The following is a 25,483-nucleotide window of genomic DNA, read 5'->3' on the forward strand; positions in this document are numbered from 1 at the left end:
GCCCCTGTAGGCTACAGTGGGAGTCTGACTAGGCCTGGCAACACACAGTTCTCTCCTGCACAAGAGTCCTATGTGGACTCTAGCTTCTTTGGCTCTCTACCACATTGCTCCACAACCAAATCGCACTAGAGAGGAAGCCAGAGAAGGTTGGGCCACAGAGTGAGGGCTCTACAGCATTCCCCTGTGGCCCAGGGGGAAGCTAGGGCCTGCATAATGCCATACTGTTCCTAAGGGACATCTGAGTGAGGGATGAGGGGTATCGGGCTACACAGAATCTCTCTAGTGCAGACATGAGTCGGAACTATCTTCACAAGACAACAGATTGTATGGTGGTGACACATGGGCCATGGGCCTTGCTCATCTCTGGATGAACTAATTCTAACACAGTCCCCAGTTGTAATGTGTTTCAAGCACTGCCCTCAGGATGCTAGAGAGGGTAAACATTCACGCTCTGTCTGAGAGGGAACGTACGCCTTCCACACCTACCAAGAAAGCACCTCCAGCTGTCTGTCTTCAAGAGCGCTCTCAAGTTACTCTTCTCTACTTCATGCTGTCTCATCTTCTGAAGTTGGGCCCTTGGTCAGACAGGACCACTGCAGAAGCAGCAGCAGCAGGTTTGGTAAAGATCCCACACCTGAAGAGTCTTCTCTGTCTCATTTGGGGGTTTCTCTTTCCTTGCTTCTTACCGGGCGCTAATCTACGATGTGCTCAATGATGATAGACAGTTATGCCATGGGGGAGGGTTAACAGATTATGTACTGAATGTTTTATCAGGTTTGAAAGGGCTCATCTCAGGCGTCTCCATGTGGAGCTCATTTCTGCCCCTTCAGCCACGAGGAGGAAAAGAGAACCAGAAACAAAGAGAAAGAGCGGGCCGACAGTTCTACTGCCCACTGCTCAGGTCCATTCCCAGTGAAATATTTCCCGTAGAGTCTTGTCCTGTAACAGATACAAGTTTGTAGGACTATGTGATCATCAACTTAGGGCTGTCAGGGGCTTTAAAGGCCACAGAGGAGGAAACTGGGGGCTGGTCAGGTGACATGATGTGCTCAGAGTCACCCAGCCAGCAGTGACGGCCGGAGACAAGACGAGAACCCAGGGCTTTCTTGCTCCAAGCAATCTGCTAGCCATGCTGCTGCCTCCGGGAGAATTCCGAAAGAATCCAGATATTTCTCTTTGAGCTGACTGGCATGAAATTGGCTGGCTTTTGGGCACAGAAGTAGGCAGCACTGGTAGTAAGCGCTGTGCTTCTGGTCTCCTGGGTGCTGCTGTGGGCAAACGTGTGTTCTTGGGTGGTAAGCAGCACTGTGGGAGAAAGGGTGGACTCAGGTCCACCGGAGAACCTGGGCTCTACACAGCGTGGAGGTCTTTGCCTCATAAAGAGGCAGTATATGAAGTAAGGAGCCTGGCAATTAGGTGGCTCAGACTTGGTTGGGGCTGCCCTGACAGTTCAAGGTCATAAACTGCTTTCACCACGAGCTATTGACCCCCAAAGGCAAAATCAGATGAAGGAGACCTGAGAAGATCCATAGCAGTCCCCAGACTGAATGTGCTTTAGGCTGCAATGAGATAGTGTCCAGGATCAGGTGGCCAGGACTGGGAGTCGGCGGCCTTGCTGCACTCCGCCCCAGTCACACTGCATGGCAAACATCATTCAGTTCTGGGAACGACAGTTCAGAAAGGGCGCTGACAAATGGCAGCGTGCCTAGGATGGCCCCCAGGATGACAACACTTGAAAACAGAAGCAGCTGAGGCCATTCGCCTAGAGGAAGGGAAGATGAAGCGTGACAGCTACACCCATGTACATGAAAGGTGGCGCTGTGGAAGAAGCATCAGCGTGATATTCCTGGGCCCCAGAGAGCAGAACCAGGAGCTGCAGCTGCCTGCTGCCAAAGGGCAGATTCAGGTGTGGCAGAGAGAGAAACTTCTTAACTATCAGAGTTATTAAACAATGGAAGGCGTAGCTTAGGCAGGTAGTGAGGTCTCAAAGCAAAGGCTGACTGACAAGCTGTTAGAATGCTCTACAGGGAGGAGAACCTTGTTCAGGCGCAGGCCCTTCCAACTCTCAGATTCTGTGGCTCGGGTCCATTTTGGAGATTACTTCAGTTCACACCCTAATTTATTATCTATGCAGAAGCAAAATGGTAGAGAGAGCTTGCTGGCCTTCTTCCTTTCTTCCTATCACTAAAACCCCTATTTTTGACTTGCCAAGTCTTCAGCTTAGAGGAGCAGAGAAGTGTGGAGAAGCTGGTGTGACTACATGCAAGAGGGAGACGGCTGAAGAGTAGAACATAAGGACAGTATAGGAAACAAGGCCAGAAAAAGAGTGGAGTCAGGTTGTAGAGGGCCTTGAATACCACTGAAGGAGGAGGCAGAGGGGAGACAGTGAAGACTTCCGAGCAGAAGAGTGACTCGGGAAGATTTGGGGAGTTGTGTGAAGAAGGGAGAGAAAGGAACTCAGGAGGCCAAGTGGGAGGCTGCTGCAAGAGTCGTTTAGGTAAGAGGTGATAAGAGTTTGATGGAGTGGGGTGGGGAGGAGGGGGGAAAGGAGAATGGAGAGAGGGAGACTTGGAAACACAACTGACCAGACAGAGCGACGGATACTCCATGGAGGACTGACTGATGACTTAGGATTGACTGGGGAGCAAGTCATTGAGGATGACTCCAAGGTGGGAACTGGGGTGATGGGGAGGCAGCTTAGAAGACGGACTGGCTGAGGAGGGAAGGGGTAGGAGCCTATGAGCATCCACAGGGTAATGAGCTGCACAGACTTAACAATGTGGGGCTAGAGTTCAGGAGAAAGAACAGTGTTAGACATGGACTCTGGAGCCATCTGCACAGATATAAACTTGAATCCACAGAGCGGGTGAGATCCCTAAGGGAACATGTGGAGAGAGAGAAGGCAGCCCAGGACAGAGCCCTAGGGGGACATCAGGTAGGTCATGATCAAGAGGAAGGGACAATCAGACAGGACAGAACAGTGAGAGGGAAGTCACCAAAGGAGAGGGCACTTAGGCTGCAGAGGGTCCAGGAGGATGTGGGCAGAGAAAAGGCCAGTGGAGTTGGAGATAAAAGATCATTGGGAATCTTGGGAAGGGCAGTTTCAATGCAGTAGTAGGGCTAGAAACCAGACTGAAAGTATTTAAGAAGTGACTGGAAGGTGAGGAAATAAAGGCCGTGAGTATGGACAATTTTTTTGAAGACCTTGGGAGTGAAAAGCCACCTGTGGGGAGGAAATATGGGAAGGTATGTTCAGGGTCAGGATTGTATAAACCTAAGAAGGTTTGCAGTCTGTAAGGAAGTAGCCAGCAAGACAGAGGCTGAAGATTCCAGGGCAAGCGCCAAGGGTACCAGGACAGGGGCTAAGCCACCTCTACCCCAGGAGCTGGAATAAAGGCAGAGAATGAAGATGAAGAGGGGTTTGAGGCACAGAGTGGGTTAAGCTTTCAGTATGCACTGAGGTTCTCCTGGACTCCTTGCTGTCCCAGGCCCCCCTCCTGCCTACCTTTCTCATCTGTTTTCAAGGCCTGCCATTCTCTCTGGCTGTCTTCCATTCCTGGAATGCCCTCCGTCCTCATCTTCACCTCCTGGCTTCCTTCAAGTCCCAGCTAAAATCCCATCTTCTACAGGAAGCTGCCCCCAACCCCTCTTAATTCCAGGGCCTTCCATCTTTTCATTCCTTCCCATTCGCCTTGTATACAGTTTGTCTGTACATACTCGTTTGCTTCTTGTCTCCTCCGTACACTGTGAACTCCTCAAAGGCAGGGACTGTCTTTTGCTTTCTTCTGTAATCCCAGCACTTAGCAAAGTACCCAGCACATAGTAGGTGCTTTTTAAAAGGGCAAGCATTTAATGAATGCTGAATGACTGAGTTGTTTTTCTTATTAAAGCCGGAAGTAAGGACATCTGTTAAGAGAGAAGGGAGCAGGGATAACGTTGGGGGCTTAGGACAGAAGAGAAGGTTTCAAACAATTGATGATAGGAGTCAAAGAACAAAAGGATTTCTCTGCAATAGAAAAGCCCCGGTGGCTTACATGGTTGGGTGGCTTTCCCTGGTAACTTTCAGCAGTCTCAGAGTGCAAGCAGAAGATGAGGGAGGGAGTGAAGGAGAATCAAAGATAATCCTCAGGAGCAGAGGAGGCAAGGGGCTCAAGACTGGAGTACCACGGATTGGTTAATACCAGGAGATCAGAGCACAGATGACTGCAAGAATAGCAGCCATGGAAGGACTGGAGATTGCCTCAAAAAATAGTTTAGGAGGAGTGGGACAGAAAGGCAAGAGAGGAGATGATGATGAGAGACCGAAGGCTGCTCTGGTGGGTAATGGTAACAACTAAGGGCTGAGTGCTGGGGGTGGCTGATGCAGACTGAACAGTGAGGTAAGCTGATGGGGCCAATGAACTGTACTGAAGAAGCCCAAATAGGAGATGAGCGACTATACTGGGGCAGGGGTTGATTCAGGCTGGGATTTCTCTAGTATAGAGAGTTCCCAGGTGAGGAAATTCCTGCCACCAATGCAGACCATCACTCCCTTTTCTACAACTTAGGAGACTTGGAGAGCTGCCCAGAACACTGAAACTATAGGGACTTGCCCATCAGAGGCAGGACTTGAACCCAGGTCTTCCAGGAGGCTTGCTATCCTCTATGCCGTGTCATGCTGCAGATTTTATGACTCTCAAGTAAGAGGCTGGGGGGATGCTGTTTGAGGGTGAGGTAGCTGGGAACTTGTGCCAGACCTCGGTCCAAGACTGGACTGAACCTGGGCATGGCCTACCTCCGTAACTACGGCCCCAAATATTGGGGTGAGGCTGTCCATGGGGAGCCAGCCATGGCAGGGAAGGCCCTGGTCTTCAGGGCACAAGGCTGGGCCAGTGCTAGGGGTCTAGCTTGGACTGACCTAGGAATCAGAAGACTCTGTGGATTTCCTCTCTCTCTCTCCAAAATGGGCTTGTCAGCTGTCCTTTGATACCTGAGATACCTAAGCATCAAATGAAACCAAACAACCTTGCATGTATGAGGATGTGTTCAAGACGGTTGAGTACCTGGCGTACGACCTGGCACCTGGGAGGTGCTCAATGTGTGCTGAACAAAAAGAATACATGAACTGCATCCTTCTCACCTGCCTCAAAGGAAAAAGGAACATTCCAGCAGCCCTGGTATTGCTCAGCCATTACGTCCAGCCCTCTGATTACAAGGCTGGGCCCCTCTCGTCCTGTCCTGTCAACAGGATGCCCCAGTCTTCAAAGCCTTTTCAGGGCTACTGTCCCATTTACTCCTCAAAGTAACACTAGGAGGAAGGAGGCATTAGGGATAGGAACAGGGCCTGGAAAGGAAAAGGAGGCTCAGAAGGACTTGCCTGAGGTCCCATGGCTAAAAAGGGCTAGAGATGAGACAAGGCACAGGCCCTCAGGCTTGGCTCTGTCCACTGCACCAGGCTGCCTGCCTCCCATCCATGCTAAGTGCAAGATCAAAGCTGACCACCTCACATGCAAGAAGAAAGGAGATTTATTTTTTCCAGCTATCTCCCTTCCTTTTTATTCCTTGAAGGGAAGAGCTGGACAAACTGTCATACTGAACTGCTGGGCTGGGTGTTAAGTAAGCTATCGTCCCCATCATCAGCCTGCTTCCTGCCTCCTGGGGCTGCCTGGCAGCAGCTTTACACTTCCTCTACAGAATCCCACATTCAGCATTTACTCCTCCATCATGGAATGCTTTCCCGAATTTTCATTTAGATGGTAAGTCCCGGGAGGTGGGGAATAGATCAAATTTTCCATTTTTGACAGTACCCAGGGGCAGCATGGCCTCTCCAGAGACACACCCCTAAGTGACTCCATCAGAATTTGCTTCTGTGCCCTAGATTCAATGGGCCTGAAGGTGACACTGTGCCAGCTGTCACAGGCCGCTCTTCCAGTGACCCCATTCTAGAGTCAAGTGGGAAACAAAGGCTCAGGCTCAGCAACTCCCCTTCTGATCACAGTGCTGGAGCTCGCAGGTCAGGCCCGTCCCCCCATACCACAGATGAGGCGGGGCCAGCAGATTCATCTCAACAGGAGAGCCTGGTCCAGACAACGCTGCCACTGACCCCAGACAAACCACCAGGCTCAGCAGGCTGACTCCCTAAAGCTCAGCCTCATTTCATGCTCCATCTGGCTCATTTGTCTCCCCCACCAAATAGGATCTGACAACAAAGCTTAATAAGAGGATATTTAACCTTGGGGGAAAATATGGTCTCTCAACATGTAAAAAATGAATCTCTTTGTTTTGAAACATCAACCTTGACTTGCCTCGTAAAGGCAATACTAGTTACTAGGTATGATGTTCAAGGTGTAGCCGAAGAAGTTCTGAGTTCTCTTTAAGGACAAACACAGGGTAAGAAAAAGAATGGGGTGGGGGAAGGGAGGAGACAATGGTGGGGAAAAAGAAAACGGTGATTCTAGCACGTGGCCGCCATCATTTTAAGAAGAAAAGCAGGAACCTAGTGAGGAAGAAGGCGGAGGCTGACCTGATGATGAAGGCTCCTCTGATCTCCAGGAGTTTGCGTTCACTGCTGAACCTCTTCAGCAAGTTGATCATAAACTTGTAAAAGTAAGAATTCATGGTGGGAGAGGAAGGCGAGCATTCCAAACCTCTGGTACCTGGAAAGAGGGAACAGCGCTGCTGGTCAGACCGGCTGAGACGCATGGGGCTAGGACCCACACGGAATCCAACCAAAGGAAACACCCTGAAGGCAAGCAAATGTCTATGCAGGGTGGGAGAACTCTTCTGTCCAAGACCGATGGTCTGCAGAAGGAAGTCAAAGACCCTGGGCAGAAACTGCAGTTGAGCTTGTCCTTACAGAAATACAGTATGTTCCATGCAATTATTTACTTTTAAAACACAAAACTCTTTTTAGCAAACAATATTTAACGTTGTACAAAGAGTAATTCAGTTCTCTACAATAGCTGAGGGAGAGAAAAAGGAAAATACAGGTAAGACCCATAATTTCAATGTCTGCCAAACTTATGAGAGGCAAAGAGGCAACTCCTTTATTAATGCTACTTTCAAAGAAAGGAGAACTATAGTACAATTTGAGTTTTATAAAGTCTATAAACATTGGCAAGATCTGTCACAAAATAGTTTAACTTCTGCCTAATGCTGGCCTCCTTGAAATCACCTGAGCTCATGGGATCAATGATACAGAGGTGGAGGACAAAGGTAGCTTCAGGGCCAAATGAAGAAGCTGAGAACCATCTTTCTCCTTTCTACTTGAACATGGAGCATCCTATCTTCCTTCCCTTGGGCACTGTGGAGTCCCTCACCTGGCTTTATTCAGAAAAGGGTTCCTTTCTCAGCCAAATTCCTTGAAAAAGTTGTCACACCTACTGCCTTTACTGCCTTTCCTCCCAACCACTCCCCAGCTCTGCAGCTTGCCTGCCTTCCTACCTCCTCACTAGGTTCAAACGGTGCTCTCCAAGGTCACCAGTGATGGAGCTCTGAACAGACAAACCTGATGGCCTCTTCTCAGTCCTAATCCTTGTTCACCTGTCTGCTGCACCTGGCATTGCTGACCACCCTCCAGAACCCTCTCTCCTCTCTGGGTTTTCAGGACACTTCTGGTTCTCCTCCTACTTACCTGCCAGCTCTTTATCTTGTTGGCTCGTCATCTCTATCATGTCGCTTAACACGTAGGTGTTCGTGTTTCTGTCCTGGGCTCTCTCCTCTTCTCTACCTCATCAGCTCCATGGGTTTAGCCATCTCCTTCATGCACAGGACTCTTCTCTACCTTTGGTGTCAATCTTCTATCATCAATTGTCTACTGGACATTTCAAACTGGATGTCCCAGGGACATCGCTGACTCAACATGTCTAAAACTGAACTCGTCGTCTCTCCTGCTAACCCTTCTCTATTCCTGTCAAAGTCACCATGATCCTTCCAGTGTTTCAGGCTCATCATCTTGGCTCCATCCTGGATTCCTCACTCCTCCTCTCACCAAATAACCAGTCAGCTGCCAAATCTTGACACATTCACACCTTGTGTCTGACCCTCTTCTCTCTATTTGCAAAGTCATCATCTCAGTCCAAACCCTCATTGGCTCAACCGCCTCCTAAAGGGTCTCCCTCCCTCAAGAGCCTCCCCAATTCAGATGAGCCTACACATAGGTGTCAAAAATTTTCCCCCAAATATAGATCTGACCACAGGACTCCCCTAATCAACCAATGCTACTGGCTTTCTACTCTCTAGGATAAAACATAAACTGCTCTGTTTGGTTTTGAGAGCCCTATGAAACCTGGTCCCAAGCTAGCTTTCCAGTCTCCTAGACAGTGCTCTTCCTTCTGCACTCAAACTGAGGTTCTCTTACTCAAATGTTCCTTACTCAAGAGGCTCTCTTGCTCTCGGGGTTTTTGAACTGGCTGTCCCCCATGCCTGGAATGCCTGCTTACTTCTCACTTATACTCCCTCTCTTCCCATAAAATGGAGCTCAGGCATCACCTTCTGCATGAAGTCTTTCCTGAAAGCCCCAACCACTATTGGCCTCCCTTTATTCAGGCCGTCTAGATTTTTATATGTACTTCTTGTCTCCTCCATTACAATGCGAGCTCATTTTGAGTGGGTATTTTTTCACTTTGGCCTTCCATCTTCAGTACTTGGCACAACGCAGGGCACAGAGCAGGGACTGAATAAGCAGTTTTAAGGTAATGGGTCATGGAGGTACAGACCCACTGATGCCCTCTCAGAGTATTTTAGCTAAAAACCTTTAAAGGCCTGCTATGTCTTTACCATCCTATCGGCTTGCCCTGTGGGCCAGATGAAATTAAAGTGAGGCTCGAATCTAGTGAACCTGTGTACAGAACCTTGTCTGCAAAGCAGCAAGCCCAGAACTCCATGTAATCGGGTCCTTGCTGTAATGAATAGCACTCTAATGTTTACCACTGGATAGATCCTGTGAAGTAGAGCATGGAAGATCTTGGCATTCTGGTCCTCTAGAAGCTTAACCTTCATATGCAACAAGAATATAAACCGTATCTGTGTGACGTCCCCCTCACTCAGGCCTCCCCATCTTCCCAATTAATGTGGATGTGGAGCATACATGTGTGATGGACAGGGCTGCTATTTTCCCTTAACCCAATGCTTTACGTTCCACTCCCTCAAGCCCCACAAGTGAAGTGCTCTGAGTGGGCTGGAAGATGATGAGACAAGAGGTAATTTGGCAGATAGGAGAGGAAGAGAAAACAGAGAGACCAAGGTCAAAGGAACACAAAGGAGTTTAGAATTAGAAGTGAGGTTGTACTTGTGATTTAAGGATGCAGCTTATTCCCCAGTATAATCAAATGACATCCAAGGCCATACAGGCCCAGCAAATCCACATTTTGGCTTCTTTTACCATAAAACTCTTCTACCCTGGAGGCTCCACACTGCTGGGATTTTATCTCTGCATCACATATGAAGAACGTGCATGACCGCGAACTGAGTGTTACAATCTAAAAAGGCAACATGCCTTAATGAGGCACCAGCTGCTTGACTAAATACTGGGGCTACAAAGACAAAACTAGAAAGTCCTAGCCTTGGAGGAACGTCTACTGTACTGGGGACAGGGAATAAGACAGCACTTAAAGAGATATGCACATAGAAAATGATTTGAGGGGGAAGGAAAGAGCACTAACAACCCAGGGATTGAGGATGGACTTGGGCAGATGTGCACCTGAGCTAAGCCCAAAAAGAAAGCTCAAGATTCCAAGAGGCTGAGGTGAGGACTGAAGGCAGTCCATGGGGGCCAACCTGTGCAGAGGCAAGGAGATGGGAAGTGCAGTGATGAATCTGAGGAGTCATCAATTCAGTCTTTTGAGAAAGAAGAGTGAGCGAAGGGGCCTGATGTGCAATGAGTCAGGTCCGAGCTGAGAAGCGTGCATCATAAAGGCAATAGGGAAGCACTAAGTGTTTCTCACAAAGGCCAGGCAACAAGACCACACGGCTTTTTGAAGGCTCTGTTGGCAGCAAGATGGAGGATGAATTAGAGAGAAGTCTGGAGTCTCGCTGGGAGACTGATGCATCAGCATGGACAAGAGGTGATGAGGACATGGGTAGCCTTGTGAGTAGAGAAAAGGGGACAGATCTTAGAGATGTGAAAAGTGGTCCAACCATGTGTTCCTGAGGAGCCCACTCTAGTTTAATTCATTAGCATCCATCTCCTTTTGACTTTACTTCCTCTCAAAGTTCCCTATGCAGAAGAAGTTAGATCTACCTAAAAGAGGAATTTTTCCTGATATTTACCCTAAGAAAAGCCCTCCTCAGGGCCTTCTGCTTTCTTGGGAGAAACCTAAAGGATGTCTTTGAGCACATTACACAGTCTAAGTTTCAGGGAGACATGAGCAGGCTTCATTCTAGGATTCCTACTGAGAAAGCCTGCGGCCTATGAAGTACTAGGTGACCGGAGTGGCAAACATTCTTCATTCACTTGCCCACGGGGGCTCTTTTTAGTATCAAGTATCACATTCTTGTACAGGGTGTTAACCCAACACTCGGGCTTAAGTGAGGCTGGTGCCTTACAAGGGGAATCCCTAGGATACAGCTACTCTAACATGGCCCAATTTCTTGTTCAATCTTTGGCTTTCCCTACCTTCGTGCTGACAATTTAGTTATACATGGTCTATGCAATTAAAAAGTATGTTTTCTGGCATGCATACACACATATTCATACATACACAAACACCCAGTACTATGTATAAGAAGATATAAAGACAGCTAGCTTCAAAGGCCTTCTGCTGGGTGCTTTCTGGTAGTCTGATGTCCTCCCAAACACTTTTAGGCCCGTGATAGCTGAAGGTTTGCAGAGACTCCAAAAAGAAACGGGACCCACCTGGGTGTTAGCCAAAGAAGGATTTCTCCTCTGCAGAGACTGATTCAGGTATATCTCCTCCATAACAGAGGTGCTGGATGCCTTTGCAGGGCATTGGGAAGAGATGCTACTTAATAGCTGTGAGACCATGGGAAAGTCACAACCTCTCAGCCAGAGTTTCCCCATCTGTAAAAGCTGCTATGAGGAGACAACGAGAGAGTACACAAAGTACTTTGTAAACCTCAGAGTGCTATACAAATGTCAGCTGTCATTATTAGTACTGTCATTCAAGTCTCTGGGTCTTGATGGTTAAGAGTCCACAATGCCCTAAGTCCCTGTAAGTGCCACATCGAATTGGTTTGTTTCCTCTTTGCTGTCACTACCATGTAGAAGGGCAGCACAAAGAATTCTATTAAGTGCTCTGAGTCTGGGCCCAGGCAGGACGGCAACTGGCTGGGGAGCCCCCTCACCATTCTATTAGACACCACCACCTTTGGTCTGGTACTTGTGATGTCTTCTACCACTGGTACAGTTATTGCCAGGGAGACAGGACCCCAGGCCAAACGTTCACAGAAAGGGCTGGCAGGGGGAGCCAACACCACTGTTCTCACCAAATTTTTCATGACAATGATCTCTAACTCCTACTTGGTAACCAAGCTGTTGGACTATGTTCTGAGCCAGGAGATTAACACCTACAATATCAAGAAACTGCCAAAATGCTCTGCATTAGCAATCTCTACGGTGTCATATATTGGAGTAACTCAATACTAACCCAGGGCATTGGAACCCTATACCAAGACCATGGAGGACATGATGGCTGCTTCAGGATCAACAAAGAAGATATTATGGATTGCAAGATTCTGAGGTCATGGGAATGGCCAGGCACTCATTTTATTTTTCAAGACAGCACTTCAGCCTCATCGAGGGCCCTCTCCAGTTGTCCTGATTTATCTTGCCACTGGGCCCAGACGGCTCAGGACAAGAAAATGAGGCTGGTGATTTTGCACAGCCCTCCCTCACTTGCATGTCATGGTATCACCTCCCTGATGTCATGGTCCTCTTCAAGAACGAAGCACAAACAACCACCACCACCAACCTCATGGACCTCCTCTGTCAAGACTTGGCTCTTCCTGATCCTGATGACTGCATGGCCTTGAAAACCATCCAGTTTTAAAGCTACCTTTGGCATTTTATTTTCAATGACACATAGGTGGAACCAATGCTGGAAGACTTTACCAATGGATGTTATAGAATGTCCAGGTCCTCAGTCTGAACCATTCCATAGAAGGAGACAAAGCTTAGTCACGGGACTTCTCTCTCTACACTCATTCCCTCAGCATTCACTGCCACCATTATTCAAGAAGTGTCTCTGGATGCTGCTGGAATGCCTGTTCTGGGCCCTGCTGGACATTCCTACTTCAGTGTATTGTCAGTACCTCAAATTCAATACATCCATAACTGAACTCATCATTCTAACCCTTTAAATATACTCTTCTTCTAACCTTCCTCATTTCTATGGAGAAAGTCACTGGTCCCTGGGCCACACAGGCTCACGACCTGAGTCACTCTGGCTCTTCTTCCTCCCTCAGTCCCTATTTCTAACCAATTGTCAAGTCCTTCCAGATGTGCCTTCCACTCACTTCTTACTCTGGCACTTCCTTTCTATCTACATAGCCTCAGCCTAGGGCAGGCCCACAGCACTTTTCTTGGACTCTCAGAACCACTTCTCAGTGGGTTTCCTTCTGCCTCTAGTTTCTTACATCTCTAAGCCATCCTTCACATAGATGCCATAACAGGCTTCCTAAGACATAGATCCGATGGTGCCACTGCTGTGCTAAAACACCATCAGTTGCTCTCTCCTGGTCCTAGGAGAAAATCTCCTAAAGCTTGGCATTTGAAACCTCTCACAAGCAGGCCCCAACCACCTTTCACTAACTCATTTCACATGACTTTCCTTTACTCGGTCAATATTTCAGCCAAAATGGACCAAGATGCCAGCGCTTAGATATTTTTTTAGGAACTTGATATTTCATTTCCTAACTCAACGCCTGGAATCTACTACTCCCTTTTCTTTCTTGCCTTTAAAAACATAAGCTGAAGGTTCAGCTCAGGTACTCCCCCCACCCCCGACACCTTTCCCAAATTCCCCCCACTTCGTATTTATTAAGAAGAATCTTTCCCCCCTCCTCAAACATTCTTGTGCACTTGGTCTGGTTTCCCCTTTGCCCCTTGCACTCTCTATGTGGCTGATCTCCTAGTAAAATGTAAGCTCCTCAAAGGCAGGCTGCTTAGTTTTGGTCCTTGTATTCCTCAGGACCTATCACACAGTGGGTGCTTAGCAAAGATTTACTGAACTTAGAGAATTGACTGAATTTGTAGACCCTGGATTGAATGTCAAAAGGCCATCTGAAATTCTACTTGGGAAACTTTCAAGACAGGAACTAGAGTGAGCCCCCATATCTCTGAGCTTGCTGGGGGGCTTTGGCTAGAGAAGGGACAACTTGCAGAAGCAGACCCAGAGTCTCTGTTCATTCTCAGATTCTGTGACTTAATCAACCTGTAACACCTTTAGATAGGAGAACTCAATCTGCTGACAGGCTAACCAGCTTGGCTAAAGGAAGAATCTGGGCCCTTCTGGGATAGGAACCATGCCCTCCAACATTTTTAGGCACTGATCTCTCTTTGGGCCATACTGTTCCCATACTAGTCGACCTAAGTACAGAGGCCATCATAAGCCACGTGGCCAATGAGTATGATAGAGAAAGGCAGGGATTTCAAGGAATGAGAGAAAAGAAGGCAAAAACATGTTAGAAAACCTCTCAGATAATTCAAATTCTCACAATGCATTTCTTTTCAAGAAAGCACTGGAGTTATGGGTCATAAGCTAGCCAGACTTCCAAATGTCTCTGACATGCGGTTCCTCTGAGCAGTGGCTTCAGCTGCTTGGGGACCTGGGGCCTTCTCTCCAGTGGCCAAAGAAGGTTGAACATTAGTATGAACTCTGTCTGGGCTTCTCCCGAATAAGAATCGAAGCCAGAACTCCTGCTTTCTAATCTAAACTTTGTCTTCTGCAAGCTAGGTAGCAATAAGTCTCAGAGACTGAGCAGAAGGATCTGGAAAACTCTAGAGATCCCCGGGAAAATCTGATCAGGGAAAAGCTGACTCCAGGCTATTCTGCTACAAGGAAAAGTTAACATTTCTGGGCTTCAGGTAGGACAGAGGAATTCTGGTTTTGGAGCCAGGAGTTCACAAATAAGCTTATAAGGAATCAGATAACTATGAGGCCTAGAGGCTGAGGTAGCAGATGGGGAGCTGCTCCTGTGCTCAGCATGGAGTGGAGAAAGAAGGCTGAGCAAAAGCCCAGTTTGCCCTCATAAAAACCAGCCTTTGCCAAGACTCAAAGTGCACTGTTAAGAGTATTAGGAAAAGCATACATCCTCTAGTAAACATGGGGAGAAGTCAGTGGTGGATGGAGTGCAAAGTTGGGAGGAAGGGGAGTGAGAAAAGGGAAGCTTGCCTCATCATTTCCCAAGCTCTCTCAACTCTGGGTAAGGGAGCCCTCTGTTAAAGAATCCTCTCTTCAAACCACTATGGAGGCACCCAATCGAAAAGAAGAAAAAAGGATTTTTCATAGTCAGGGCTACAAAAACGTGTGTATGTGTGGGGGAGGGGACAAGGGGGGAGAGAGAGAAAGAACGAGAGAGAGAGAGGGAGAAAGAGCACAATGTAACACATTAAAGACAGTTCAGGAACCTCCAGCTAGTTTCTCCTTTTCAGTGTGAGAAAGCTCAAAAGTCTCTAAAGTCCAACTTTCCTGACTCAATATGTACTCAGAGTTTGGACAGAACGGAAACACTTGCTTCTCATCAATAGCTATGGAGGACTCTTGATAAAAGCCAAACCTAGAGCCGTGGGCTATACTGTGTCACACTGTATCCCCTCATTCAGAGAGGGAGGCAAGTGAGCATGGGGGAGGACAGGTCAGCAGGCTGGGAAGCATCCTCACACTAGAGTTTGAGGAAAAGGAGGACATGCATTAAGTGGAGAAGTAGAAGAGTTTGGAAATTTTGTTTTCGCTGTGACAGAGGGCCAGCATATTGTACAGGCTGCCAACATGGAGGAACACCAAGTGCTCCTAATGAGCTGCTTCCCCTCCATCTCCCATTTTCAGTTGGGGCAGGATGGGAAGCCCTGCTGAAGCTCTGTCAAGCAGCTCACGTGACTGGGCTGCAAAGCAGAGGGCCAGACAAATGCAGTCGGGAGCTCTCCTTTAGTCAGCGGCCTTGGAGCCAGGTCCTACAGATGTTACTAAGTGAAACCTGATGTGGCGACATGAGAATCTGCAGAATGTCTCACAAACAACCTTCTCGGGGATGTTTTGGATTTCAGTTTTGTGGATATGACGTGAAGGAACCTCACATGTCAGGATAAAAATAGCCCTGTTCTTTATACACAATGCAAGTTAGAGTTCACTCAAACCAGATGTAAAAATGTCGGCCACTGAGCTCAGTTCTAACGTAGGCCGGGCCCCCCACTCCACCCACTTCCCCTGCTGGGACAGGCAGCTTGGAAGACTCAGCAGCAATACCAGTGGGGAAGGAGAACCCAAACCTGGTGGTCTGTTCAACTGTTGCCTGACTTGGGATAGGAATGTGTCAGATGCGTGAAAGAGCAAGAAATGTATCCAGACATGGCAGCAGAGATTCCCAACAGAATGTCCAAGGTACATTCTGACTGATCTGCAAAATCTTTTATTCCTAAACATGCTTAATTCTTAAAGCCTATAAACCCAAGTGTTAACTCCTCCTTCCTAGGTCCTGATCCTTCTTTCTATCTCTGCTTCCCAGTTCTTGGCCCTGACCCACCGAGAGTCACTAAATGGCTGGGACAAATCAGGAAGAAAATGGGTTCTTAATGATTTGACGGGCAGCAGAGCCACTAAGGGAAGTAACCCCCCTGACAGTGCAGATAGAAGGGGGCTTAAGATACAAGTGGGGTTGACTGCAGAGATTAATCCCCTTCATATTTACTGGCCACCCCACAGAGCCACTCCAGTGAAGGGAATGTCCAACCTGGGCAATTTAACTTAATCCAGCACAGATTTTTGGCTGCAGCTTTTACAGTAAAAAATTAGTCAATGGGTAATAGAAGAAAATCTAGCTGATAATGGCTAAAGAAAATGGATACCCACCCGCCTGTCCCAAGAAAACAGCTGTTGCAAGGAAGGAGGGCTGGCAGCCAAGTGCAGCAATGGGAAGGAGGTGGGGAGAAGGAAGGCTGATGCTGCCTCAGCACCATGGATGCAGGAGGAAGCTACAAAGGGCTTAGGAGACAGCTGGGGAGGGAAGGACACCTCCCCACCTCCCTCTGGGTGGCTCTGTGTCTGGCTCCAAGAGCAACACCCACCTCCCAGGAGGAATGGGTTCTGTGGCAGGAAGGAAAAGGCCAGTGGTATGAATACTGAGGGGAGGACTAGCCTTGACATGACCTCTCTTTGCCCCATGTTGGCAGGACCAGTCCAGCACGTAGGCGCAAACTACAGGATCCTGCCAATCTGCATCTCTCCAGGTGTCCTGGCCATCCACTTTGCCTATAGCAGAGAAGTGTCCTGGGTCACTTGGTCCGCCGAGCAATTGAAGACGGACAAGCTGAAGAACAGTCTTTTGATCAAAGAGATTCTACACTTTGGCTGTGGCTCTTTGAGGGGGCTGAGAAATTATCCCAGCAGGAATAACATTGCCTCCTCCTAAGAGCTTAGCAAGGCTTTCCCACCCTCTAGTAACCAAATGGTGAAGGGGAGGGGGAAAAGCACAGAAAGAAGCTGAGTCACACCACACCCGAGAGGTTTTCCTCATTCTGGGCCACCAGACTTAGGAGCTAGAAACGCCTCCAGAAGACACTAAGACGCCCGCCCCTGCCTCTTCGTGAGAAGCAGCATATGGATTTGGCCTCTGTCACCGTCACCATCACCATCTCTGGCAGTCATGCTATCATCTCTCATCGGCCCCACAAACTGCTCTCTTGCCCGGCCTGGGATTCCACAGACAGAAGTTTCTCCAACAGACAAGACTGAGTAATAGGGACAAGGAGTGCAAATGGAAAGGGCCAAGCGGGCTGTTGCCTCTGTTCACAAAGGCCCTGGTGTGGCCCAAGAGAGAAAAATGCCCCTAAGGCAGCCACATCGGAGCTCCTGGAATCATAACAGGGCCTTGTCGAGGCCAGGCAGCACCAGCCTTTCTTCCATGCTGTAATTTTCTACTTCTGGTCACTGCACCTAAGTCTCCAAGAGCTTTGGCTTTCAGGTTCAACATGAAGGGAAGGGCATTAGGTTTCCTATAAAGCCTTATGGTTTTCCCTAGATGCTGTATCTCCTATGCTTTAAAAAAAATCTCTTTGTGTGTGTGATGGAGGAAGGGGAGGGAATCAAACCCATAAAAAGAAGCAACAAAGCAGAGTTTAGACTGTTGAGTTCTAAAAGCTACGCTCCTGAGAATGGGAGGGAAGCCGTTCCCTAAACAGGAAGAGGGTCTGGCCTTGTGGCCTCTGGTTTATGTATGCAGTAAGAACAAGATGCAGAAAAGACATCCCCTCCTCCCCCCACCACATTTCAAAAGTCTGAGAAATAAACTGAGAAAAGGCCGCTTGGAGGGGAACCCTGATTGATGGTTTGCTTCCTACAGGGCTTCCTGAGCTAGACAGTCACCCTAAACCTTCTCAGCCATTGGCAAGTCCCATCAACTGAGACTGAGGCTCCCTCACCTGCAGAGAAAAGGCTGCAAAGGCTGGGCCTAGGTCCAGGGCCAGGGTCTTTGTCTATTCTAATATTTCCCGATTCCTTATGGGTTGGTCATATTATCTCGGTGGGCCTTTGTCTTTCTATCAGTACCCCCTATATTCTTAGAGGGGCAGGGAGAGTCAAAAAAGCACAGAGTTCAGTGAACAGCTTGTCTAGAATTCTTTTCAGACTAGTATTCTCTCCTTATCAGTCTATTTTACCATTTCTGTAAATCTGGAATAAAGTATATGCCAATCTTTGCCAGGCCAATAGCCCTGGAAACAGATACAGCAACAGTCCCCCTGCTTTTTCTCCATTATAACTCCACCCATTCCATATTTCAGAAGCACCCCTGCCAAAGGTAGATGTTTCTGACCCCCCAGCATAACCTACTCTAAGCTGCCTCACTCTTCTAGACAATAAGGACCCAGACCTAAGGCTCTGTTAGTCCCTACTTGTCCCAAGAGTACCCACCCCATCTTCTCCCCATAGCTGGGACAGGACAACTCAAAAATCCAGCCCCTCAGGCCCTCTGCTGGTAAAAAACCTCATTCTAAAGAAAAACAATATCAGTGAGCCCTTTGATGTGTGCACCACTCTGCTTTAAAGGACCACACTCACTTCATGGAGACTGTCTCCTCTGTGGAAGAAAAGGGGTCTCTGAAGATGGGGAGATCAGGATCCTGTGGGATCACAGGAAGGCCTCAGCACAGAGGGGCCTTAGCATTCGGTTCTGCCTTGAAATTGGCACTCTCTCTGACTGCTCTGCCTCAAATAACTTTGTTTCAGTAACTCTGAGAATCAGGGAATATGATAAATACTTCTGGCACCAGGAGACATGAGGTGTTGATGCTCAAGCACTCACTTCTTCCGCTAGCCTCCTCCCCACAGGATGTGCTCTCCTGGCTGCTGCCCCTCCCCACTCACAAGCTGTTCTCAATCTTAACCTCTCTTCTCTCTCCGGTCCTTCCCACTATGAAGAAGATGAAGTCTGCCAGATCTCAACGCCCCAGGACAACGCACTCTTCTCTTTTAAAAACTGTTCCACAAATTACTCCATCCGTCACAGTCGTAAGTCAGGCTCCTAAGTTGTGAGGCTGAGAGACACCTCGGTTCCTATTCTTGCTGGGGTGAGGAGTGGAAGAGAAGAGAGAAAGGAAGGGAAAAGACGGTCCGTCAGAGTGGAAGCGAACCTGAGCGAGGACTCAGGAAGCGGGGTGCTGCCTCCCTGACTGTATCTACAGAACGCCTGAAGGAAGCCCGGTTCAGTGGCACGGAAACAACTGTATCCTGGGAAAATGGGAAAGAGAAGTCGGGGTGAGGCTGGAAGGCCCCTTCCCCTTTCCTTTTCCAACTTTACTGAGAAAGAGGCGGCAGCTAGAACGTAAATGATGAGGAAGAGGGTTCAACTGTACCCTCTTCAGCAAAAAGAAACAGGCCAATTTATTTGGGGGAAGCTCCACATCTTTTCGTTTTCTTCCTCTACACACCCCCTGCCCCCACAGACCACTTTCACAGCCAGTCAGGTGGCACAGGAGCTCTGTGGGAAGGGGATCCCGGCTCTTCGCTCCTAGTCCAGGATCACCGAGGGCAGCTCACATTTGCGGAGCACTCTGGGGCTCTACTTTCCTCAGCTTCCTATGAGGCAGGTAGGACAGATATCATCACCCTCATTTTACAAAAGAAGAAACTGAGGCTAGAGTGGTTAATTGATCTGTCCGCAGTCACATGCCCAGGAGGTGTCACCGCAGGCCTCCTGATCTCCAGCCCTTTCCACTTGTTACTAGATCAGCCAGGGGCTGGGAGGTGGAGGCTGCTGCTGTACCACTCATAGCCCCTGAAATGCAGATCAGGGTTAAGGTACAGCCTCTCAGAGCTCCCTCTGGGTCAGCATGTCCCACCAGTCCGCCATCACCAGAAAGGATGGGAGATGACAAACAAGGCCATGTCTTTTGGGAGGCAGAATGTAAGCAATGTCCAAGGATATGGACAACTTCTCCCCCATTAGATGGAGACACCCTCGGAAGCACCAGAGATACCCCTGGCATTACATCACATCAACTCCCCAGGGTCAAGCTATTTCTACTGATAGGCCAAGGACAGAAGGGGTTGTGGCACACACTTGTGGAAAGAAACAAATTATTGACATGTGAAAAGAAAATGTTCAAGATCGCAATAATCCAAGAAATACAAATTAAAATAACTGGGAGATTTCACCTCACATGCATCAACCTAGTGGGATAATGAAGGAGAGAAACCCATGCTGGTGCAGGCATGGGAAACCAGGCATGCTCTAAGTACACTGCAGTGGAGCCGAAGACTGATCCATCCTTTTGGGAAAGCAATAAGATAATAAACAGTAGCTATAAAAATATGCAGAGCTTGGGACTCCAGTCCTGGGATTATTCCCCAAGCAAGTTACTGACAGAGAAACAACCCAACCTGTATAAAAATATTCCTACCAACACATACATAATAGCAAAAGACAGGAAACAAAGAAGGTGCCCATCAACTGGGGAATGGCTGAACACACTGTGGCTAATGAATGCAGGAAGAATGCTGCACACTAAGACACTAAGACATCTGGAGAATCTAAAGAAGGACAGGAAGATTTAGGTGAAACAAAGCACAGCAAAGAAAGCAGAAGCAAAAACACAGCCCTATCAACTCTGGCCTCAGGGGGCGGTGACATAGGTGAGGATGGGCAGGCAGGGAAAGGGGGCGGGGAGGGCACTGGGGAAGGCCAAGCTCTCTTCTTCTGCAGAGGGCGGAATAAACAGCCAGCCAGGGGGCTGTCAACAGCCCAAGTTTATGGACACAGGATCACTTAAAACCCACTTCACCATGTATGCTCCTTAATCTGCACTTGATAATAAAAGTTAAAATAAAACTTAAAACAACAAAGAGAAACAAAACAATAAACCTGTAAACCGGAAAGTAGATGAGAAGCGAAGCATAGGGAAGTCAGCTCTGCTCCCCCTGCCTCCCACCCCAAACTCCGGTTTGTTCTCAAGCATCCTGTTTGAATCATCTCTATCTCCTGTCTGGGCTGCCTGCCACACTGTCCACTATTTTTAGATTTTAACGAAAAAGGAGCTGTTAGCCCAGCCATTGTGCACCTGAGGGCACCCCCTGTCCCTGATCCCCCGGCAAAGGGCACAGGAGGCTCTGTCCCTGCAACATTTGGAGACAAATGCCCTATCCAGTCCTGAGCTGGCCTGGAGCTCTTAGGTTCAGGATTTGGAGCTCTGTCCCAGGGGAAAAGCTATACTAAGCTTGTAACTTTTACAGTTAGAGAACATTACTGAGTGCCAACAAAAATGGTTGGTCCAGGCATGGGGGAAGGCAGGTATGAAGGGAAGAGATGCTTTTCCTCATTTCCTACCACTTGAGGGGGCATCAGAGTGCAAAGGAAGAAGTCTCTGTACATTTGCAGTCCTTCAGAGCGGGAAAGAAATCATTGACAGGAAACTTATTGATCACTTAGGCCTGAGAAACTCTCTACTCAGACTTTGGCTGAGCTCCAGGGCTAAGGAATGATGTAGTCTAGTGAAATGTTCTGCTTCTGGAGGAAAAAAAGGATACCTGACTTGTCAAGACGCTCAGGGCTAGGGAGGCATGGCAGCAGCTTCTAGCATGCCAACTCAAGGGGAATGCTTACCAGGGGGACCCAGCAGGCTGGCTCTGCCGGAGGTGGGTGCCTGCAGATCTGAGTGGTTGACCCGCAGGTTGGGGCTGTCGAAGGGGCCAGGACCTTCTGTCTGGCCTGCGGGGGACGATGCGATTTCTGCCAAAACCTCCAAGTCCTTCAGGATAACCTTAGGGGAGAGAAACAGAGTAGCAGGGAATAAGAGCTAGAGGACAGGACATACCATACATGAACTGGGGAGAAGCTTATGTTGTAACCCTTACCCCTTCGCAAACTGAAGGCCTAACTCTGAATATGGAGAAGCACGATAGGTAAGATTAAAAATCAGATTTCAGGATGTGGGAAGGGGGAACAAAGCTGGAAATCTGGTTGGTTGTGAGAACCATCTGAGCCCAACAAAGGGAAAGCACTTTGAAACTTTATGTAAATGTAACGTGATGGCCTATAATAAGAAAAACAACGTAATTTACTGAAGGGGGAATCTTGAGATTTGAAGACTGCCAACCAAAACGTAACTCACTGCCCTCTTTGTCTACGGAGAATTAAGTCCCTGGATAAGACTCATGGGAGCCCTCAGGGAAAGGAGACTAATCAATGACTGGCATCTCAGCCCTCAGGTACTACCCCTCTGAGCTCTGTGTGATCCATAGCCCGTGTCTATTATGGCATCTCTCCTCGGGCACATACTAAGCCCTGTGTGATGCTTTGTAGCATTTCCCCCACTCAGTTTCTCCTCATATAAGACATTATGCCACAATACTGATAAAATGATGTCAAGTGATCCTGGCCCATCCTGGCCTGGGGAGCATAGGATGGCCTCAGCTCTCCTCCTTCCCCTCCTTCAGAAGCTCTGTGATTTCCCTGATGTGGACAGTACCTCCACTTCTTCTACCAAAAGTTACACCTCTTCTACTTTCTACTTCTTAATGATTTCATGAGTGGTTTGGGCCAAAAACTTCACTCTCCCATGGCCAGGCAGTCTTTTGGTGATGAGCCTGTCTCTCTGTCTTCCAGTGGGGCCATGCTGAGGGCAGCCACTGCATCGGGAGGGGCAGAGCAGCAGTTGAGATCGCTCAGGATGGACACCAGGCCAGAGTGGAGTTAGGAACAAATACTATGTTACCTTTCCAACAACCCTAGTGATGGCATCCATGTTCATCAGCGACCAGTACAGGATCACCTCACCACACTTGTCTGAGTAATCAGTACATTCTCATGAGTTGATGTCAACTCCCCTGCCCCTGAAACAAGTCCCCCCAAGGTTCTGTCCCTGGTCTCTTGCTCTTCCCACCATACAGGACACAGAGGACACTGTGACTGTGGCTGTGATCAGCAACTACAGAGGGGACCAAGCCCTTGTCTATCTATCTGCTGCGGCTCAGTCCCACAGGGCTGGCAGGAGCACCAGCACTGCCTACTGTCTCTAGGACATGTCAGAATGTGTCCCTTCACTCCAAGATGGAGCCGCCTGCCTTTTCTCCACCATCCTGCCTTGCACTCACATTCCCCTCAAAGGACTCAGTCTGCACTCATACAGCTGCATCTGGATACCCTTCTGGTGTGGCACAGCCCTCTGCTCCTGCCAGGCCTCCACTCCTGAAAGCCTGATCCTATTCTCAAGCCCAGGACCCACTCCTCCATCTCCTTCTCAGGCCCAGTGCGACCCCTTCACAGTCCATTCTTCTGTTCATGCCTTCTCCAGAGCAGCAGAGTGTGAGTGAAATGTCCACTCTCCAACAAGTTACTAAGCGCTTTCTCCTATCACAACAGTAACTCCTGAAATCTAAGCCCTTCCATGAAGCCTTCCCAGTCTGATCAGAAGAGAAGGGAGGGTTCCTTCACTCCACATAGTTTGGGCACAGAACACATATACTTACTTTCCCTGAGCTCTACACAATTATGTGATTACCTTTGTCTTATCCCTAAAATCCACTTACTGCTGACCTACATGACAAACACTTAACTGTCCTTCGATGAATTCAGAATTTTATTCTGTTTTCAGTAAATGAATTTTAGGATGAAATAGATGAAAAGAAAACTCAGCATCCCCTCATTCGGTCCACATGTGGGTGTGGGGGATACCTTGCAATACAAACATAGAAGAACAGCCAGAATGCCACCAGAGGGTGAAGTGGCAGCCAAACGCCACGGCAAAGTGTTTCAGAGCTCTTAGAGATTAGAGTTCAATAAACTGCCAAACAAGGGCTCTGAGGAACAGGTAAGGTCCCTGTGTTCACAAACATGGTAAATAACTGCCTGCAGCTCTCCACTGGGAAAAACAACCGGCAGACCAAATGCTCTGTGTTTCAGCGATGGAAGGAAAAAGGAATGGAAGGGATGAGAAGGGCACTGGAAGGAAGCAGAGAGCAAGCCAGGAGGGCCACTGTGCTATCAGAGAGGATACCACTGCCATGCTAATGGCTGCCTCCAAGCTCCCCGACCACTTGGGACATGTGTACCCCGGGCCATGGTGACTATTTCCTCCTACTGAGCAAACATGTTTCTCCTCCCTCATTTTATAATGGAAGACAAGCCTGGCATCAGGAAGGGATGTGATTTATTCAAGGTCAAACAATGAGGCGCACACCACATGACCTTATGTCTCTGAGAGGTTTTGGCCTTCTGGCCACCTCCAGCTAGTTGCCTAGCTCACCTTCAATCTCTCCTTGAAGAGGGAGGAATTGAGGCCATCTGGCAAACACAGAGCAAATACAGTCACGAAGAGAAAGGAGTCAATAAACTAAAACTCAAGCAGCAACAGCTGGTTGGGAAGATGAGTTTGGGTGATGCCCAGGGATGCATATGTTTGGCATTTGTGGTGGGGCACCGATACTCCTGCATTTAGCCTAGCACCTCCTGCACTAGAGGCATTTAATAAATGTTTGGTGTTGGACCAGATGCCTGGTTCCCTGCAACAACCACCACACTCTCTGAGGAGAGAGGGCTGAGTGCAGAGCCTCCCATGCCACAGGAGGTGGCTGTGTGCCCAAAGGAGCAGGGCTGGCCTAAGCCAGGGCTGACTTTTCACCCTCCCTTGAGAGGCACTGCCCACCTACTTCTGACATGCATCAGTCTCAGGTTAAAAGATGTTCTGATGCATCTCGTACATCTAGTGCCCAGCGGCTGACTCCTTGTCTTAAGCAGGCCTAAGCAGTGATAATACCCACTTTCTCCCCCGAGCTGAGTCTGCGTGATCCTGTTCTTTCTCTCCTCCAGAATCACACAGAGAGACCTAGAGGAGACAGTCAGAGAAGTGGCATAGTTTAGATATTTAATTCTCTTATTTTAAAAAGTTGAACACCAAGTAGCAAATTAATGCAAATTCAATTTTGGTTACACAATAACCTCAAAAGTCAGTCTTTGGTATCTGATGGCTGGCAAAAAATCACCTGTCTCATCTCAGGTACAACTGGCTGAACAAAGACCAAAGCTGCTTCTCAGAAGAGAGCTCAGAGAATGGTCATTGCCAGCTACAGGATACCCATTTCCCAGAGACAACCTGGGAAGAAAGCAGAGGAAGCGGGGAGGGGAATGACTTGCTCGACAGCATGTAAGGCTAGAAACCACGTCCTTATACTCTGGCCGAAGGCCAGTGTGGAGGATTTGGGGATCAGCTTATAGAGATCCAGTGAAGCCGCAGAGTCCAGAGCCTTGGGTGCCAATCCTAACTTAGTCACTTCCTCCATCTATGCCTCCCTCTCTTTAAGAATGGCAATTAGAGAGTTAAGAGTTCTAAGGCATTAGAAGCACCTGGATGGAGCCCATGGCTCTCTTCAGTCCTCAGAATCACAAGGTGTAGGGCTGCAAGGGCAAAGGGGCCGCCACTTCAGGTGGAATTTCAGACTCCTCTCCAGGGCTTTTAGGATCTCTAAGCATCAGAGGTGGGTTGTTGTGTTTATCCTTTGTTCTTGAAGAGAACCATGACACCAGGGAAATGATGACATGACTTGCAGTTGGCTTTGATTTGAGTGAGGGAGGGCTGTGTAAGGTCACCAGCCTCACTCTCTCCTCCAGAGCCATCTGGGTCCAGTGATCAGACATTCACCAGGGTGACTGGAGATGGCCCAGGAGGCAATGGGAGACCCTGGCCCTTTTAGGCTAAGGCTTTTTCAGGTTCTCACTTAGAGTGAGGTAACACCCATTCAGTGAATAGGCCTCTTTAAGAAGTAAGTCAAGGGATGGCCCCTTTAATTAGAAAAAAGGAAAAAAAAAATCAAGCTGGGAGGGGAAGACCCTCAGGGTTGCT

The 25,483-nt window shown here is 48.4% G+C and overlaps 1 protein-coding gene across 1 annotated transcript in view; it reads right to left on the reverse strand.

Annotated features, from left to right (window-relative positions):
- VAC14 (VAC14 component of PIKFYVE complex) overlaps positions 1 to 25,483 on the reverse strand; it is a 137,871-nt gene that overhangs the window by 53,298 nt on the left and 59,090 nt on the right. The window contains exons 13-14 of the mRNA XM_036751805.1: positions 21,250 to 21,406; positions 6,503 to 6,635 (exon numbers count right to left, since the gene is read on the reverse strand). Of these exons, the coding sequence (XP_036607700.1) occupies positions 6,503 to 6,635; positions 21,250 to 21,406 (290 nt within the window). The remainder of the gene's footprint in view (positions 1 to 6,502; positions 6,636 to 21,249; positions 21,407 to 25,483) is intronic.

The sequence above is a fragment of the Trichosurus vulpecula genome, chromosome 3 (assembly GCF_011100635.1).
Source record: "Trichosurus vulpecula isolate mTriVul1 chromosome 3, mTriVul1.pri, whole genome shotgun sequence".
Classification (NCBI taxonomy): domain Eukaryota; kingdom Metazoa; phylum Chordata; class Mammalia; order Diprotodontia; family Phalangeridae; genus Trichosurus; species Trichosurus vulpecula.